General features: G+C 40.8%; 1 protein-coding gene across 2 annotated transcripts in view; it reads right to left on the bottom strand.

The window, feature by feature from the left end:
* CNTN3 (contactin 3) overlaps nt 1-19,585 on the bottom strand; it is a 227,926-nt gene that overhangs the window by 42,860 nt on the left and 165,481 nt on the right. For both annotated transcript variants that reach the window (XM_090022820.1, XM_090022819.1), the window contains exons 4-8: nt 16,974-17,177; nt 16,535-16,637; nt 13,535-13,719; nt 2,881-3,017; nt 437-566 (exon numbers count right to left, since the gene is read on the bottom strand). In XM_090022820.1, the coding sequence (XP_089878946.1) occupies nt 437-566; nt 2,881-3,017; nt 13,535-13,719; nt 16,535-16,637; nt 16,974-17,177 (759 nt within the window). The remainder of the gene's footprint in view (nt 1-436; nt 567-2,880; nt 3,018-13,534; nt 13,720-16,534; nt 16,638-16,973; nt 17,178-19,585) is intronic.

The raw sequence follows: 19,585 nt of genomic DNA, 5'->3' as shown, positions 1-19,585 counted from the left end.
TTGCACGTAAAATCAGTTTATTGCTTTTAAATGACATTGCTCTCCGGGGGATGCTGGAGTCATGATGCAGAAGGTCAGAGCCACTGACTAATGTGCTGAGCCAATGTTGCTTCTAGATCGTGTGATTAGTTTTAATCTTTGGGCCTGCATCCAAGCCATTGTTTCTGCTCTCCCCCTAATTAATAATTTATCTCTGTGTCCATTTTTAAAGCAATGAGTGATTGTACTGAAAGCACAGTGGCTTTTATTCCAACACATCCTCTTAAAGCAGGTGCGTTAACTCTTCAGCATTGAAGCTAAGAACAAACATTATGATAAAACATTTCTTTTGTTGCGCGCATCTGGACAGGTTAAACGTTTGAGATCATTAACATATTACTAGTAGCAATAGTAGAGGCACTTTTCTGTCCTTAGTAGAAAGGAAAAATAATCTTACCTACAACCTGGAGCTCGGCACTGGAAGAGATCACTCCATGTTTGTTTTCAGCTATGCATTGGTACGTGCCAGAATCTGTCAGATTTAGATTTGATATTATAAGTGCACCATTTTCAATTTGGATCCTTCCCTGGGTATTAAGAAAAATACCTTCAGTGACAGTGTACATTAAGTCTGACAGGAAATAAGAGGTTGAATTCATCTCTGCATAGCGGTCCCAATAGGGTTCTACATGAGACTTAGTAGAGCATGTGCTGTCTGCACAGGGGTGAAAATCTGTTGTAGAGCTGAACCAGACACCAGATTTAAATCCTCTCCTACATCCTCCAGTTTGTCACTTGTGCTCTAACTAGCAAAGCACGTCACTGCTCGTCCCAGACATTCAAAAATCATGACTCGGGCTCACGCAGACCTTAAGTAGATCTTTGAAAAGGCGGAGAACAATAACTCTGAGGCTTAGGGGGGAAGTTGCTTTATATCTTCAAAATTACCCTCTAATGCCTATGAGAAATGACTTCCTTAAAAATGCAACAGCTGAGGTTTTTAATAATCATTATTCTCCAAGAGTTGGGGTTTTTCACACCAAATATTGGACTTGTGATAAAATCATGAGAGTTAAAGGCACAGAAATTATGGAATCAACCTGCTCTAAATTTGCAATTTGCATTGGTTTCCAGTCTAAAGAGGACTTTTGTACAGAAAACTGGACACAGTGTCACAGGTGAGCCCTACCAATGCTGAGCAGAGTAGGTGAATCGCTTCCTGTGACTGGCCCACTTCATGCCTTTTAAAACACCCCAGCTTGCTACTAGCTTCTTCTGCAATAGTATCATATTGGTGACTCATCTTAACCTTGCAATCTGCTTTAACCACCAGATCCTTTCCTAGAGTACTTCAGCCTAGCCAACCATTCCCCATTTTGTATTTGTGCATGTGATTGTTTCTTATAGTACTTTGTAGTTGTCCCGATTAAAATTCAACCTATTGATTTCAAACCATTTTTTCCAATTTATCAAGGTAATTTTGAATCCTAATGCGGTCCTTTGAAGTGTCAGCTACACACTCAACTTGATGTCAATAACTTCTCTACTTCTACTTGATATTCCCTTTCAAGGATCACACTGACCTTTTGATCACAGCGCTACAGTGATAGCTCACGGTAAGACAGTTATCTATGATGATGCCAAGTCCTTCACTGCTTTCCAAGATGTAGTTTCTCACTCTCTAAGTACGGCCTACATTCCTTGTTCCCAAGTGTATTATCTTGCACTTAAGTGCATCAAAACACTTCCTTGTTGGAATGTGACCATTAGGTAATTCATATCATTCTGTAAAGGTAACCTGTCATCCTCTTTATGTCCCCACAAACCTGTCACTTCTGTAAATTTAGGCAGCAAGTCATCTAACTTGCTGATAAAAACGCTGAATAGTGTTGGACTAAGAACCAGTTCTTGGGGGATCTCTTTATGGATCACTCACTGATGTCTTCCCATTAAAACTGCATTTTGCAATCTGTCAGTGAGTCAGTTTCTAATCTATACAGTGCGTGCCCTGTTAATTATATATAGTCAAATGTCTGGCCTGCAAGTTGTTCAATCAAGATGCTGTATGGTACTAAGTAAAATGCTCTAGGGAATGTATGAGAGCAGTAATCTTTTCAAAAAAGATAACAGTTTGCTTGACAAGATTTACTTTCCATGAAATCAGGTTGACTCATGTTAATTATATGTTTAACCTCTTATTCTTTCTTAATAGAGTCCTGAATAGGTTGCTCCATGGTTTTGCCTGAGATGGATTTCAATCTAATTTGTCTATTGTTCCCAAGCTCATCCCTATTAAATGTCAGGGTTATGTTGTCAGTCCTCCCAACCTTTGGAACTTCCCTGGTTTTCCAAGATTTTTTCATAAGAGTTTCTTGGCTAGGTCCTTTAAAAATCCTGGGATTATTGATTTGAAAAAAAATGTATTTACTCTTTAATTTAAATAAGCCGCCTCAAATCCTGTTTTGTCACAGATGGCAAATTTTCAGTGTACATCATCTGGGATAGCTACAGCCTCCTATTTTGATCCCAATACAAAAACATAAATATCTATTCAAGATTTCTGACTTGCTCTTCACAACATGTATAAAAATGCTTTCTTTCTGTATTTAACTATTGGACATTAATAGATCAAGTGTATTAAGTTACACGCTACTTTTTATTCTTGCTATATTGATTTTTTCCATGTCATTAGCAATGCTTTCATATCTCCTTTTAACTATTGCTCTCCTTTTCTGGTAGAACAGTATTTTTTTGTGAACTGTGGGTCTTTGAGCATCCAGATAGATGTTACTGCATGTCCGTAAGACATCTCACAGGCTCTTTTTGATAACCTCACTTAACTCATAATTAACAGATAGCAATTATTGCATATGACTTCACTTAAAAAAAAATGGACATTACCTCTAATGCTAGAGGTTCTCCATTCTTCATCCACCTGTAGGACGGTTTGGGTTTCCCACTCGCCTTACAATCCCAGTATAAGGTATCCTCCACTGCAGTTTCAACATCTTTTATAATCTGGACCCAGTGAGGTTTTGCTGCATGTAAAAATACAACAAAAAACCCAACAAAACAGAACAAAACCCTGGAAGTTACTGGACACTTTAAGAACTACAGGGGTGACTGATTAGACTTCTCCATAGACTTTCTTGTAATAGCAAATACGCTGTTCAAATTGTTTACTGAAACCAATATAATTTAACATCCTTTTTAGAAAAATGATGTTAAAGACAAGAACACAGAAAATAAACCCATTGCTAAGGCTACGCTCCTGAAAGAATACAAGTTAAGTAAGGGTTAAACAATGCCACTTTCAAACTGATGTCAAAATAAGATCAAAGACACAAATAAGGCATAGTAGTGGAATTACATGACCAATTTCGTCACCACATTATGGAATGTAATCAATGTTTACAAGGTCTACAACAAGAAATTTAAAGAGGTGAAGGTCCAGTTAGTTCCAGTCTCCAATGAAAGGGTTTTCCCACCACTGTCCAAATTAACACTCAGCAGTGTATTTCAATGAAGAATACAAATGATCATTAAATTTTTAACTTGGTTGTAACTTGCTACAACCCCAAAAGCCAATTTTATTTTTAGATTTAGTTATTACATGTGTTGACAACCCTATTGCTATTTTCCTCAAACACAAACGCATGCATTAAGCCAATTCTCTGAACAGCCAGTTTCACATCTGTCATCTCTTCTCGTGTAGCTGACATTTTGGCTTCTCCACATATTGTTTCGAGACTAGGAACATACTTTTTCAAAGATTTCAAAGTAGACTTTGGAGGGCTGTGAAAATTGAGGAGCTTATGCTGTGGTACCTCACCACATGGTATTTACAGGTACTTATACACACAGGTGCATATGTACACTCAATTATACATTCACACCTAAAATAATCAAAAGCTCCCAGTCAGTAAAAACAAGTGACAAATGGAAAAGGAAAAATATGAGATACAAGACGTGCAAAGACTGGAATTCACCAGAGCCTGAATTTCCAAGGCTTAGAAACTCTTAACTGCAATTAGTAAGCAGTAGGGATGTGCAAAGCAGGCCCTATTTGATTTGATTTGGCCCAAATTAGGGATAGCGATTCCATTAGTTGATTCAGATCACTGTCCCTGATTCGATTTGGCCAAATCCAAATCTGAAGATTTGATGCTGATTCAGAGAATCGGCGATTCAGACATAGACACAGCTTTGTTTCTTCTACATACCTCGAGGTACCAGGCATGGCTGGTGAATGCTGCGATGCTGGGGCACAAGGAGTGTCCCACAGGAGCATGGGGAAGGGGCCCTCCACGTGCTCAGCCGTGAACCCGATAGTGGACCGCAAGTACTTCTGGTCCACTTCAGGGTCCGCTGGGGGAGCACACTGGGGGGCCCCCTGCATCCCCCTGGCTCAGCGATCAGCTGCAGGGGGTCCCTGGGTGCCCCCCCGCCCCCGCCAGACCCAGGAGGCACCAGACACTGAGCCAGGGGATGCAGGCTCCTGCCCCGCCCCCCATGTGCTCCCTGGCAGACCCAGAAGTGGACTGGAAGTACTTCTATGGGACAGTCCATGCACCCCAGCATGGCAGCATTCATGAGACACCTGCTATATAGAAAAAATATTTAAACTGTGTCTGTGTATACACCACTGAATCTTTCAGAATCTCTCCAAACTGGGCAGAATCGAACCAGGGACCGAAGCTTTGTGCAACCCTAATAAGGAGATAGTGATGTGGTTAACACAATACCATGTGCTTCTTAAGGTGCTGAGATACTGGTCATGGCTATTGTGCTAATGTGACTTTCTTTCTAGAGCTTATCAAGCTCATGGTACCAGACTGTCAATATTTCTGAGTTGGTTTATTGACCACGAAGATGAAACTTTCCCTCTTTACCTTCATCTTTATGGCTAATAATTTCATCTTGATCCTCTACACCTCTTTTCGGGTATTTGGAAACCCAATGTAGTTCAGCAATTCTCAGACCAACAAGCTTTGGACTAAACATCAATTTGCAAAGTTCTGCCGAGACCAATGGTTTTCTTGAAATGGCTTAACCACATCCTGTGAGAACCCCCAAGATGCTGAGAACAGGAAAAATTTGGGGAAAGTTTTAAGAAAACTATTTTCATCTCTCCCTCTGACATAAACAGCTGTGGGCAGCCATATGCTGCCATGTCCAGAAGGCAGCCCCATAAAGGTCTAAAACATGAGTAATCACTTAAGAAAAGACAGGAATTCATACTGAATCACACATCCTTCAGCATTTCTTGAAATAAATATATGTAATTCATGATGGCTGTCATTTTTTTCCTTTGCAAACAAGAGAAATGGGGAACCGGCAATTATAGGCCAAGTGAATGAAAACTTGTAACAACTTATCACTTTAGTAGCTTTCCCTAAAAAAAAAAAAAAAAAAAAGAATCAGAAGGCTACTTCACCACTAATAATATTAATTCTATTTTAAACAAATAGTTTTAATTTTCTAGGCTTGTATTCATATATGCTTTTTCTCTCTCAACAGAGAAGCCCTGGACGTTGTGACTAGAGATGAATTTTAAGATGTTCTGCAATTACTATTTCTTTCTGAAAAGAAAAAAGAGAAGACTTTCTGGAATCCAGCTCTCTTGCTCTTAAATTTCTGCTAGAACCCAAGTTTACAACATTAGTGCGTTACACACTTGTCCACTCTAGCTCTGATTGACTGCTAAAGGGAAAAGGATGAATAATTTACCGTTGGAAGGTGGGTCTCAGTGATAAATCAGGAGCACTTCTGCTTTTAACATCTGAATGTATTCCCTTTTCCTGGATGACAGCTGCATTTTAAGAAGCAAAGTACCTCACTCTTTCCTCTGAGCCTCGAACTCAGAAAATACAAAATGAATCACTTTCACCTTGTTAACCCAGCCTTGTAGAAAACCCATCATTACTGCATTCTTCAGCATAAAATAATGATGGATGAATCTCAAAAACATTCTAGCAATGCCAAGAAAGCAGCATCTCTCAAAGTAGTCACATATTTTCATATTTCCATGTTCACGCATTTCCAGTTTGTTGGGAAAGAATGGAAAAGAATTGCCACCAGCTTTCTGAATGCTTACCAGAAAGTCAGAGTATAATGATGTTTAAAGCACCTGAATGAGCTCACTTGTGTAAAACCCACTTTCAAAAGTGACTAGCTGCATGTCTGCATTGCAGTCAAAGGTGTGACTGTAGCTCATGCAGGCATACCCAAACTACTCCACTGTCTGGTAGTCAGTGAAACTTTCTGAGGCCGTCTTGCAGATCAGCTCTGCAAAACAAGGGTTAGTGGCCAGACAGCCCTTCAAGATAAGATTCTTATAGGAACAACTTTGAAAGAAGGGAGGGGTTTACCAGATAAGCAAGCCAATGGCTGGGGATAGGAGCAAGGAATAATGAGTAGTGTGTCTACGATGACAAACATACTCTCTACTCACTGGGAGTTGGCTTAAAGCAACCTGATCCAAATGAGTCACCCCCTCCTTGCCTATCACTCACAATATGAGTTCTCCTAGGATCCACTCTGTAGTGTACCTGTCGCTCCTGTGCTTGACTCTGGTTACAGTTAAAAGAGACAAGAAGTGTGTGGGGGGGGTGCAGTGCTAGAAACAAGGAACAGGAAGCCAAGAGATCTGTGACGGTGGATTTCCTGTTTGGGGCTCCAATGCTCAGGTCAGTTTCAAACACACATGGACAGGAGCACTAACGGAGACAAGCTTGACTTTGGACCCCAAAGATCAGCAGAGCCTGATACCAGAGATCCATCAGAAAGGTTTTCAAGGTAGGTGGTCAGCTGGAATGGCTTTGAAAATGGCCCCGAACTTGACCCTTTGTAGCAGCATAGACATGCCCTGTGCATTTAAGCAGTGAAATTATAGCAGAGTCCAAGCAAGTGAGAGATCCAAGAAAAATGCTTAAAAGAAACAGAAGCAAGATCCACATTTAACTCTGCTATCTCATTAGAAATTCTTTCATTGACCAGCCCCTTCAACACACTTTTCTTGTCCCTTTCTATCTGGGGCATCCCGCAAAACACAAGAGCTCACCTCTTCCTCAGAAAAAAATCAAATATCTTGCTACTTCCAATCTAATTTATTCACATCACGAAAGCTAAATTATTAAATTGAAGTTGCACAAAGAGCCACTTATGCCAAAGCTTCTGCATTATTTTTATGGAGTGTTTGTCCCACACATGTCAAGGGGGATGAAAGCTCATGCGTAGATGTCAGCATGGTTCCTGCACTTTGCATACCTAAATATTTATGCAACAACAGGCAACAGTACTTGCATTATTGATAGATCCATAGATGTGCAATATTTCACATCTGTCATATAACCTCATTTGAACACACGCTTGTGAAGTAGGTTAACGCTTCAGTGGTTCAAGATAAAGAGTTTGTGACTTATTCAGTTCCACCAAAAGGGGAAAATGCATCTGACCTATGAACTTGCACCCTCTGAGTTGGTCAGTCCTCACTGTGGGGCTTTCCCCATGGAAACCAGATCTTAGCTCAGCATCCAGCCCTAGCTTGGTACCACCTCTCAAGAGAAACTGCCGAGAAATGCAATTTCCAAAGCTGAAAGTTACAAGTTACAGCAAAACTTAAAAGTGCTATTCAACTCCAGCCGTTTGCAGAAGAGCCCTGACATGATTTCCTGGAGGAAATCTTCCTTTTCAAAGTACTTAGCAAGCAAGCAGGAGAAGGGAAGATCCCTCGACGCAGCAAAATCCTCTGAGGAAGGGTAAGGCTGACTGACATGGAGGGTCCTGGAATGAAAACTCACAGGTAAGGTAGAATTTCCTTTTTTCAGTCTTTTCCATGTCAGGAAGCCGTAACAGCAGAAAGCAGTAAACGATCCCTAGGGAAGGAGAGACCATTTGACTTACCCACGCATGACTGAAAAAAGAATGTAAGGCTTTCCTAGGCACCCTTGTTGACATCCTCCCCCTTAGTGATCCAGGGGAAGGGTGTCATGCAGTTATGCAGCGGTTGTGAAACTGTGGATGGAAGGCCACTTGGTAGAACCTTAACATACTTCCTCAGAAGTGGAGCATGAACTCTTTTCACAGAGTGCCTGTTCATGCGAGGAAACGTACCTTTGAATGCCTCTGCTATATACACCTTTATGTTCCTGAAAGCTCTGCTTACAGCAACTGGAGACATGTTATATCTTTAGGGGGGTTGGATTCATCAGAAAAGACAACAGTACACCTTCCTATTATGTAAGAAAAAAACCAACGAGACCTTAGAAGCGAGGCCTGGTTAAGTGACAGAATAACCATGTTCGCTGAAACCTTCACCAAGATTAATATTTAGCATGTTTCCAACTCCCAAACTTCTCTGGATAAGGAGGGGCAAGCAGACAATATATTTTCAACAAGATGGAAAGACCTACATCATGGGAGCTGAAAGGTGATTGGTTCAGGGCTTGCAGCATACAGATTGCAATGCTCAGCACTACATATTGCCAAAGGACTGATAAGATCAGTCATCTTCAGGAATCTAGTACATGACGGCGATGAGAGATTTTCCTGGGTTTCTTACTGTGCAATAGACCTGCGAGAGCTGACCTGTCTTTCCAACAAGTGTTAGTCCTGAGCCCCTCGATAAGAGGATTTTGTAAAAATGTTCAAATATGCTTTCCTTCAGCTGGTTTTGCCCTGCTTTATCCCTTGTACTACCAAGTGGTAGAGAGACAGCAGGTAACACATTGACATCATTATGAATTTCCTCCAGGCTAGCAGGGCTTGATCTCCTCCTTAGAGCGAGTGACTGTAAGTCTCAACATGCCTCCTAGCTAATGGGTTAGGCAACAGTGCATTTTGGTTCATGACAGGCCCATGTTGCGCCATGTTTTGTATGTGTGCACTGGGAGTTTGAGGAGGTTTAACTGTAAGTGAATGTGGTCTGAAAACCAAGACCTGAGGATTAGTAAGGAAATTATTATCACTGTGGCTGTTCTTCTGCAATTTTCTTTACTGCCTTTGGTGTGAGTGACAGTGGTAGAGAAGGGCTAAAGGAGGCTGTGACAGCAATTACCAGGTATGGGGGCAGGGACAGAGATCAGCTGACTCTTATCACACACCTTCATGTTCCTTGCAACTCTGTATGCGATGGCTCCACTCTGTTGTCATGAAGATAAAGTAAGAAAAACACCTGGTATGGATGAAAGTCCTGCCAATGCTGTTGGTCCAGGTGTCAGGCGATAAGTTACAAGCACAAAGACCATACAGCAATTCAAAAGGAAGTTAAGAACTCATCTTTTGGGGGGTGTTTATGCTGTGCTGTAAAAAAAAAAAATGGATAGCAACTCCCAGAATCTTTAGCTATGACCACAGCTTTCAAAATAAGTTTAGTTGTTTGTCTCTTCTGGTAAAACAAGTAAGCTTTGTTAGACCCCAACTCCATGGGGTGCCCAACGACTAGGGAGGCGACGATCCAATCGCTCATGAATCCTGTTACTCATTAGCCAGAGCAAGCGGGGAGCAAACGCTAGTTGCACACATTGCTCACAACAGCTTTGTTCAGAATGGAGACAGCTTCAGACAAAGGTCCCCAAAAACCAGCTAACTGGAGACCTGCATTGAACAATAGTTTTTTCCCTATATTTATACACTTTGGTTTAGGTTCATTAACATTCACTCCACCTCCATCCCTCCTTCTGTTCCACCCACTTCTCCTCCTATCTCAAGCTCCACCTCTGTTTACTGTTTGCTTCATTAACATGGAATTGCCTATGCATTTCATTCATTTACATGTCTTTTTGCTATGACCGCATGTCTAAGACCTTGACTCCATCAATGGGCGGACTTTGACCAAAACCTGGAAGCTGCTGGAGATTTCTTCAATAATCACCATTCACCTTTTTGCAAATGTTAATTTTGAATGCTGTTACCCATTACATGTTTTTTCACATTCCAATCTGTTTTTGTCTCAGGTTGTACTATCTCCACCCTTTTGGGCCCCTGTATCTTATCTTGTTCTTTAATGTAGCTGGTTCACAGCACACCAACTTCTTTGCTGCTTTTTCCAGAAAAATGGTTAATACAATTAAGATGGTTACTTAACATGAGCACTCATAACCAAAATCTTATATATAAAAGCTATATATCTCACAACAATACTATTATATGGTTAAAAACTACTTGCCTAAGCATTTGCAAAGATATATATCTATATCTATATCTCATTCTGCCTTGTGGTCAGCAGCTTTGCTGAGACAGATTAAAGCCTTGTTCCAGCTGTAGGTCTAATGCTCCCCAAAAATCCACATAGAGTTACTCTAAAACGCTTGGGCTACTATCTGCTGATATCCCTACCCCTACGTTCAAAAGACCCTCAAAAATTTCACAAATTGCCTTCAATACCTGTGACAGCTTTTAACATTTGTATTATTGAGGAAATCAGTAGTAAATAAAAAAGTACGCACAGTGTATCAATAGCAAGGCAATTAAGACATTTGACAACACTGATGATTAAGCTTCCCATTGATCAAACAGCAACTCACTGATGTTAATTTACATATTTGCTGGTATATTTTTGTAATGAATATTTTGAAGAAATCTCCGTGAACAGGACAAATTTGCACTGTGTAAAAAGGTGCTGTTATTGTAGAGAGTATATAGCACAAGACTGCCCTAGCAATGGGCTATGTAAATGTATAAATGTGTATGTATGTAAGCTATAGAAATGTAATCGTTTCACTTCTCATTCAGAAATGTTTCCATTCTTCCAAACATATTCACTGAGCTTTTCTTTTTCAGGTATAACTTTATATTACGGGCGACTCAAAGTGAACTTGTAAGGGCAAATTATTTACATGTGCCATGGTTAAATAATATAGTAAACCAATGTCTGATCTAAATTTTCAATTGTTAGGATATGCTGAATGCCAACAGAGAGGAAACAGATATTAAAATAAATGTTAGAACTGCAGGGAGGAAAACAGGTTGTTGGTATGATGTTGGATTGTTCCTTAATAAACTCCTTCAGGACTGGAATAATTAAGAGGATTAATAAGATCCTAGTGATATTACGGAAAAGTCAAGAATATTTGTTTTAGAATCTCTCTTTTAATTAACTGCAGAAATGTGTTGAGAGTAATAATTAAGGACCTGGAGATAAATGAAAACAGTAAGACCTGCTCTATTATTTATACAGTGGCACTGGTGTGTGTGGTACTTTAAAAGGCGTCAGAAAATAGGGTTAGTATTGTCAGCATTTATTAGTAAAATGGAGGCTGGGGTGGCAGGGGAATGAGGCACAGGGTTGACAGTCCAGAGGTCACAAATTCAAGGCCACAGCAGAAAGGCCGCAGCCTGTCAGATGCCAAACAAAATCTGCAAATTCTGCTAAATGCCTTGTTGCAAGGGCATGAAAAAGGGACAGTTAAAACAGGTCCAAAAATCAGGAGGAAAAAAGAGCACAAGCTTAAATGAAAGTACCTGTCCTGTCCCATTCAACAAACCACCTACGCAAGTGACAAAGTACTTCTTCAAGTACAGTTGGAAGTTGATGCGAATTTAATACGTATTTGAAGTTAATCCCACGATTCAGTGCTTTGATGAATCATGGCTGCTGGGGGCTGGAAAAGGAATCATTTTAATTAACAGATTTTTTTTTTCTGGTTTGTTTTTACTTGTTGTTAAAAGGGACAATTAAAAGGGGGAAAGAAAACCTGTTATGGTCAACCAAACTGTTCCCTTCCCCCGCCCCCCCCACTATGTTTTCAATTAGTTCAGCAAATGAAAAAGTAATTATTTTCTCCAGGGTAGCAAAACACAGGCAAAGGAGAAAAATGCCACCCAGGATGAAAATACAGATTTTTCATTTGTTTCGTGTATTTGAAGCATCTCAGACTCCTTCCAACGGTACCTTGAACCACCAGCCAACCCTCTGTGGCACTTTTTCACACACTCCAATAATCTTTTATCAGCAGTGGAGCTTTCTAGCTGGTTGATTTGATTTTAAGTCTTTTGTATATTGAATTAATTTTCCCAAAATTTCTTATTCACTTCTTCCCAGAATAGCTTCTTCTGGAACTCCAGAAACATTGACATTTTCCTGGAAGATTGATTTGCATATACTGTAAGATTATATTGTTGTCCCAGACAAAATTTTCAGCTGTGATAGTACACTTGGTGACAAGTTAATATTAGAGGCACATCTTCAATTATAGCAGAGTATTAATCTGCAAACAGAGGAAACATTCCCCCAGTTTGTGCAAAGAAAAAACCCCATAAATACACTTTCCTAAATAGAGGCTGTTGGTAGGTGACATTCATAAGCAGAGCTGATAACAAATTAAGAAAGATTAGGTGGGTCTACTTAATTCTGTGGTATGGATTTCACTAAACAGAACAAAAAACCAGACCTGTCTAGCACAACCAGTGTGCATATGGTTGTTATTTTTGGATTAAGCTATCATAATAGGCATAGGCCTATCTGCAGCCCTGATCTGAATGCTCACAGCTTGTACAGAATTCAAATTCCCCCAGAAACGGACATTGCAATGAACATTTACTTAGAAAATTGCTTTTTCTTACATTAAATCAAAAATTCACAAAAATGTGAGCAGTAGCCCTCCATGGACTCTGTCAATGAACAAGTGTTTGGAAAAAAGAGTTTTCTCCAACTTTCCTCCATATTTACATGCTGTCCTTGTATTCAGAACTTTTTGTATCTTTGTTAAAATAATTCTATAGGAAAGCCAGCAGAGAATGAAATATTCTTTAAATTGCCATTTACCTGAAGAAAACGACATTTGCTGAGATTTGACTTCTATGAAAATTGTCAATTACCAGCATCCTGGCAAATCACTCCAGCTTTAAGACAACACCAATATACATTCATGCATTGCTGGTATTCAATTGGCTCAACAGTGTTAAGTGCACAAGAGACGCTTGTTATTCTCTAGCTATCAAATACTACAGTTCTTCATTTCCAGGGTTAGATTACATTTCCTCAACTTTACTTATCTTAAAGTTGCATATAACACAAAGCAGCACAAACCCAAAAGGTCCTGGCAATACTTCGGTATCTGTTTTTTAAACACCGATAGGAGGGAATTTGATTTCTCCTGATTTTATGATCCCAAAGGATTTCCACCGCCATGTCCAAACCAACCCATTTAATTTCCTGGAAACAGTGGCGGTCATTGGGAACCTATGACTTATGCATCAAGGACTGAGAAGAATGTGCATTTTAGGTAATTATCTATTTTGCTATAATAACCATTTTTTAAAAATACAGTTCTTTTAAATTCAGTTTTTCTCATACTATTTCCAGCTTGAATAGGGTCTGTTCTCAGAATGAGAAGGTCCTTCTCATTATTTAAACCTTTAAAATATTTATTATCCCTAGAGAGGAGAAAAAAGCATAGCCTTCAGAACCGAGTTTGGACATCTTTTCCCTCTTTCTCTGGGAGCAGACAGAAGGGCTGTGAGCAAGTACTCTATAGCATCATGTTAAAATGTGCACCCACAGCCTGCCATTAGCGAATCACAGTCTTATGTTGTAATGGTAAAAGCTTCTTACCATAATAGGTGAGACGCCCTCTGGCAATGTTTTTCCCTCTTGAGTTTTCGGTAATACACTCATAAAGCCCTGCATCTTCCTGCTGGAAATTGGGGATTTCAATCATGCCATTAGATTTCCTCAGTTTTACTTTACTTGGAAATGGCAGGCCATCAGTCCTTCTCCAGTTTATCTGAGGCACAGGACTTAAAAAAAAAAATCATGGGATTATGCACGGTTTGTAACGGCTAGTAGAATACTATAGTAAATGATCTGCAAATATGTGACCTTTTCCCATGTATTATTCCTTATGGCATCAAATTATTCAGTACTCATGAGTGAAAGACCTCCGTTTTTGCCTGCAATGGTGTTTCAGCGCTTTGCCCTTAATTGTCATGGGATAAAATGGATACACAGTAGCAGGACAGCTTCTACCCCACTGGAGAAGGTGGAAGAACTCAGGGCCCCCTCCCCTGCAGGGCAGTGTCCATCTCTTATTTTCCTCCTCCCCATATCTTCCCCTTTGGCTGCCCAATAAGCTAGTTTTAGCAGGAGGTGTGGAGGGAGCTCTTGGCTCCCTTGTAGGCAGTGATCTTTTGTTCAGGATCCTTCACTGGGAAGTGAGTAAGACTCAAGACCCTTTCAGGGGGGTGTGGGGGAAGGTAAGACAGAGGGCATAATTTGGGTCTTCTGCTTCCTAGCCAAGTGCCCTAACCACTAGGCTACTGGCCTAATAGCTAGGAGAGTCTGCTTGTTCCTCCATTTTGACACTTACACAGTATTAGGTGTCATTTTAGGGGAACAGAATCAAAATGGGTATAAGTGACACCAAATACTACTAACACGGCTAACTCAGCTATGCAAGTTCTCTAGGCAGAGTTGAGTAACTTTTAGCCAAAAAAAATTCTTTGTATACCTGGTCTCCTGTGTATGCATGGAAGCCAGCGCTTTGCCCACTTCTATGATCCAGACTGGGTCTGAGAGACAAACTCAATACTTAACTCTTGATTCTGATTCCTTAAGTGAGCTCGGAGCCTGTCAGGCAGTTGTTTGACGCTAAGAGCATGCATGCAGATCAACAGAAAACAGAAGTTGTGGTGGTGATAGTGGCCAGCACTATTTATGTTTGAGCACATCAATGAATGTTGAATGTAAAATGCATAAATAGTTCTGGCAGTTGGGGCTGTAACTCAAGACTCTCCCTTCCAGAGGAGTGCCACAGCTACTAGGTCACAAAGTTACACTCCTTTTCATACGTTCACCTTCTGCCCCATAAATCCTTCCCAGTTGGCTAACCTTCCCAGAAGGGGTGGTGGGGACTCCATCACTCAACCTAATGTAGAGCTAGGTGGTTATGGCACTGCCCTGGAACATGGGAGATGTGTATGTGTTTAAATCCCCTCAAAGTGAGGAGAGCCTTGAGATCAGGCATTGTACACACTGTCTCTCACCCTGTTCTCATTAAAAAACTGGGGGACTATGGTGTCGATACCTACACAGTCAAATGGGTCTCCAACTGGCACCCAGAGAGCGGTAGTGCATGGGGCATTTTCGATGTGGAGGGATGTGGGCAGTGGAGTTCTGCAGGGCTCGGTCCTCAGGCCCGCACTGTTCAACATCTTCATCAGTGACTTGGACAAGGGAATAAAAAGCAACCTGTTCAAATTTGCTGATGACACTAAGATGTGGGGGGATGTGGGCGGAGAACAGGATGGGATTCAACACCGACAAGTGCAAGGTGCTGCACCTGGGGAGGAAGAGCCAGCACCATACCTACAGGCTGGGGAACTCCCTTCTCGTCAGCGCAGAGGCAGAAAAGGATCTTGGCATCATTGATGCCAACAGGAACATGGGCCGGCAGTGTGGGGACGCGGTCAGGAAGGCCAACCGCACCTTGTCATGCATCCACAGATGCATCTCGAGCAGGTCCAAGGAGGTGGTCCTCCCCCTCTATGCGGCACTGGTCAGGCCGCAGCTGGAGTACTGCGTCCAGTTCTGGGTGCTGCACTTCAAGAGGGATGTGGACAGCATGGAGAGGGTCCAGAGGAGGGGAACTTGCATGATCAGGGGGCAGCAGGACAGGCCCTACGAGGAGAAACTATGCGACCTGAACCTGTTCAGCCTCCACAAGAGAAGGCTGAGGGGGGATCTAGTGGCCGTTTACAAACTAGTCAGGGGGGACCAGCAGGCACTGGGGGAGTCCCTGTTCCCCCGAGCACTGCCAGGAGTGACCAGGAATAATGGTCACAAGCTGGCAGAGGGGAGATTCAGATTAGACATCAGGAGGCGCGACTTCACGGTCAGGGGGGCTAGGACCTGGAACCAACTTCCAAGAGAAGTGGTGCTGGCTCCTACCCTGGGGGTCTTTAAGACAAAGCTGGATGGTCTCTAAGAGAAGGCTAGACAATCACCTTGCTGGGGTTGTTTGACCCTGGTACTCTTTCCTGCCATGGCAGCGGGTCAGACTTGATGATCTGCTCAGGTTCCTTCCAACCCCACTATGAAACTATGAGACACTTGCTATGCAGTGGCCTAATAGCACTGTGGAGTATCATGCCAGTCAGAAACTGTGCTAATATACTACTCAGAGGTCTTATTGGGCTGCTGTGCAGTGTCACAAAAAACCCCCACGCACCATCACTACTGAGCAATAACTGTACTTATTGCACATTTAGTTAGTGCTTCATTAAGTGAGTACTAAATTGAATGTGCAACTACTGTGCATTAATGAACGTGTAGACATGCCCACACAGTAGCAATAGGTTGTGTAAGTTCAATGTCCCATTGCAATGATTTTATTCAAGATACTTTGCATTCGCATTTAAATTGTGGTATTGTCTGCATGCATTCTGAAATTAAAATAGCGTCTTTTTAATTGCCTTATGTCAACAACTGTGAGGGCCAAATAGGAACAGCAAACAAATGATGCCCAGAAGGATTATGGTACCTCCTCACCTGCTGTCTAATTTAACTGTGGCATTCCTAAGGACTGCAAGGTTAATGAAGCACGCAAGGACTTACTTTCCCAGGGCAAAGCATTCCAGTTTCACCGTTGAACCTTTAGCTGCAGGCAGTGTCTCAGGAAACTGAACTTCTATTTTAGGTTCATATTCACCCATCACACCTGTTTATTACAGTGAATGAAAAAGGCCAGTAATTTTTATTAGTATTGCTCTGCCTCTGTTTTCAGCATTACATCAAGTGTGGTTCAAAATAGCCACACATCCAATGCACACTGCTTAAAAAACAGCAACTGAAGAGCCAATGCATGCTTCCCATGGGAAAAATTCTTTAGGTGTACAGTAGTTTCTAGTCAGCACAAATTGTTTGATTAGTAACTACTATTCTTAATGTGTGCAACACTGCATCGTTTGTGACAAACACGTATTGATCAGCAGCTCTATATGCACAGCTGCAGTTAGCAGTTTTAATGAGAACCACTAGAAGAACAAAGTCCTACCATCAGTGCGCAGCACCAGAGGAGTCGGGGAACCAAGCACCCTGCTGTTCGTTACGGTGCTGGTCACCACGCAGGTGTAATTTCCTACATCTGAGGGCTCCACTTTGGCTATGTAGAGATGCCCCGTCTCTTGGGACACAAATCGTCGACTGTCCTCTTGCACAAACGATGGATATTCATTGAAGATCCACGCAAACGACAGTTCTGAGGTATGTTAGAAAAAGAAATTGGTAAGCAGGATCATCAAGGCACTAGGTGACTTCTATCATTTCTATAGAACTAAAAGGCTATTATAAAGAGCCTCACAACTTATTGTCCATCACCTCAAATATTTCTATGCCTGGATGTAGGGTAGAGTCTTTATACAAGTACTTACACTTTAATTTAGTCTGGCTATATATATAAGTGGAGTACTGCGTCCAGTTCATCACCTTCAGTGGTCTAAAAAAAATGTACCATCAAATAATCTGCTATTAACTGCTTCAGATACATTGTGTATGAACTGATACTATGAACTACTCTGTGACTGTAAATGCTTTTACAACTGGAAGCTCATATGATGGTTTCTCCCTTAGCTTTTGGTGAACTCTGAGTACCAGGAATATACACACTTACAAAGAGAAGTAAAGGAGATTCAGCATAAGCATATACATTTCGGAAAATAAATACAAGTATCTACATATTAAAATAATGCCAGAGAACAAGCATTTCAAGAGCAGCTGATTCTCCTGTTAGTCTTTGCTTCCCAATGACCTGGAATGTATGGAAGGAGAAATGGCAACCAAGAGAAAAAAAGGAAACAAAAACAGCTAAACAGTAGAAATACTGTTCATTCAGTAACGTACAAAATATGGGCCAGCTACTTAACAAAAGTAAATTGGCATTGTTTTATGCAAATAAAAAAACCAAACCTGACGCTAATTTACATTAGCTAAAAATCTGACCCAGCTACCTCTTAACTAGAGAATACCCACTTATTGAACAGGCAAGACAGAGGGCTGGTAGTTTGAAAAGACTTTTTTTTTTAATAGAAAGGTAAACAAATTTGATGTGGAATTGCTCCCATTTTCAGAGTAACTTTAAAAATGAGCTGCATTTTAAAGAATAAATTTAAAACCAAGATTAGTTCTGACAAAAATTACAATTACAATGTAATTCACTTTTACCGATCACTGCTCATAGAGAACAGGCAGCTGTGTAAGAAATTTCACTGTGCAAAAGCCATTTTCCTATGTGAGCTGCTGTGCTTGCCTTTCACCCATACCCATCAGAATCAGAAAAGGAATAATTTTTTTAATGATGTTCCAGGCAAGAACTAGTTTTTACCCTCCTGAATGCTGCTCACCATTTTTTCTTTTTTTAAATGGACAGCTTCTGTAAGTGCTAATTAGAGCCAATTATAGTTTGATTGACCTGTCTTGGTATTAAAATATCTTGCAGCTTTTTCTTTGCTCTTTCAAAATGGGTATTATCCCTCTCTGCACTTGTCAGTTTGGAAGGCCATAGTTGTGTAGAAAGTTAGAATGGGAATTTTATATAAACCTGATTTTGAGGCTGTAACCAGGAAACCCACAGCACAAGGTCACAACATGTAAGATGATGTGCATGGGAAAACTTGTAATAAAATAAACTATTAATATATTTATAGACTGATTAATTCAAAGGCAACATCAAACTATGGAAACATCATAATTAAGTTAAATTTCCTTTATTACTGTTTAAACTCTTTTCATTAGCAAAGCCATAGCAAACATTAACAGCACCACCTTTGCTTTCTATTGAGTCTAAATTTGTTTGCAAACATTTGGCCTGTGTTGTGTTGGGATGTGTTTGCTACTGGAAATATGTAGCCAAGAGTCCAAAAAAACCTTCAAGTCTCTTTAGACAATATAAAAGTTTGTTTAAGAGCTTCCTCTTTCTCGGCACGATCCTGCTGTGTGAAATTAAACCAATATATGTGTCTTAGTGTTCCTAAATGGACACACTTAGGCCAGTATAAATGTCCTCGCAGTGAGGATTATACTGCTATTACTCTATTAGTATACCTGGTCAAACTTTTCTATACAGCCGAATTCAAAAGAGAACGATACCACGGATTTCAAACGGAGTAAATCCTATGAAGTGTGGCATGGAAGAAGTCAGATTAGATACGTAGATTAGAGCCTAACTCTGCTCTCAGATGAAGCCAATGGGAGTTTTACCAAGGAACTGGAGCTTCTTAACAGTGAATACTTTTGAAAAATGTCCCCAAAATGTATTAGATAATTGTTCTGTAAGACAGAAATACCTCTGCACCTACCTGGTATTCAGAGTCCTAGAGGATAAGTGCAGCAGTCACCCTTAACAAGAGATGCATAGTGGGGGAAGGAGATGGGGGAAGCATTGTTATTATAATGTGTTAAATAAGTCGATGCGTTCCCCACCTGTATATTTTAATAGTGTAAACTATAGATACTGGTAAGTTCAACAAGCACTGGCTGTACGAGGCCATTAAAGGGATTTCTACTTAACAGAAAGGTAAATGGAAAGCTGTTCTGGAATTCAAATACTCTGTGCAGGAGGGGCTTTAGCTAAGTGTCTTTGGGAAATCGTGGGCGAGACATTGCTCAGAG

This window comes from Crocodylus siamensis, chromosome 11 (genome assembly GCF_052110815.1).
Source record: "Crocodylus siamensis isolate JL-2025a chromosome 11, ASM5211081v1, whole genome shotgun sequence".
Classification (NCBI taxonomy): Eukaryota; Metazoa; Chordata; order Crocodylia; family Crocodylidae; genus Crocodylus; species Crocodylus siamensis.
The sequence above is the reverse complement of the archived record's forward strand: the minus strand, read 5'-3'. Positions and strand labels throughout refer to the sequence as shown.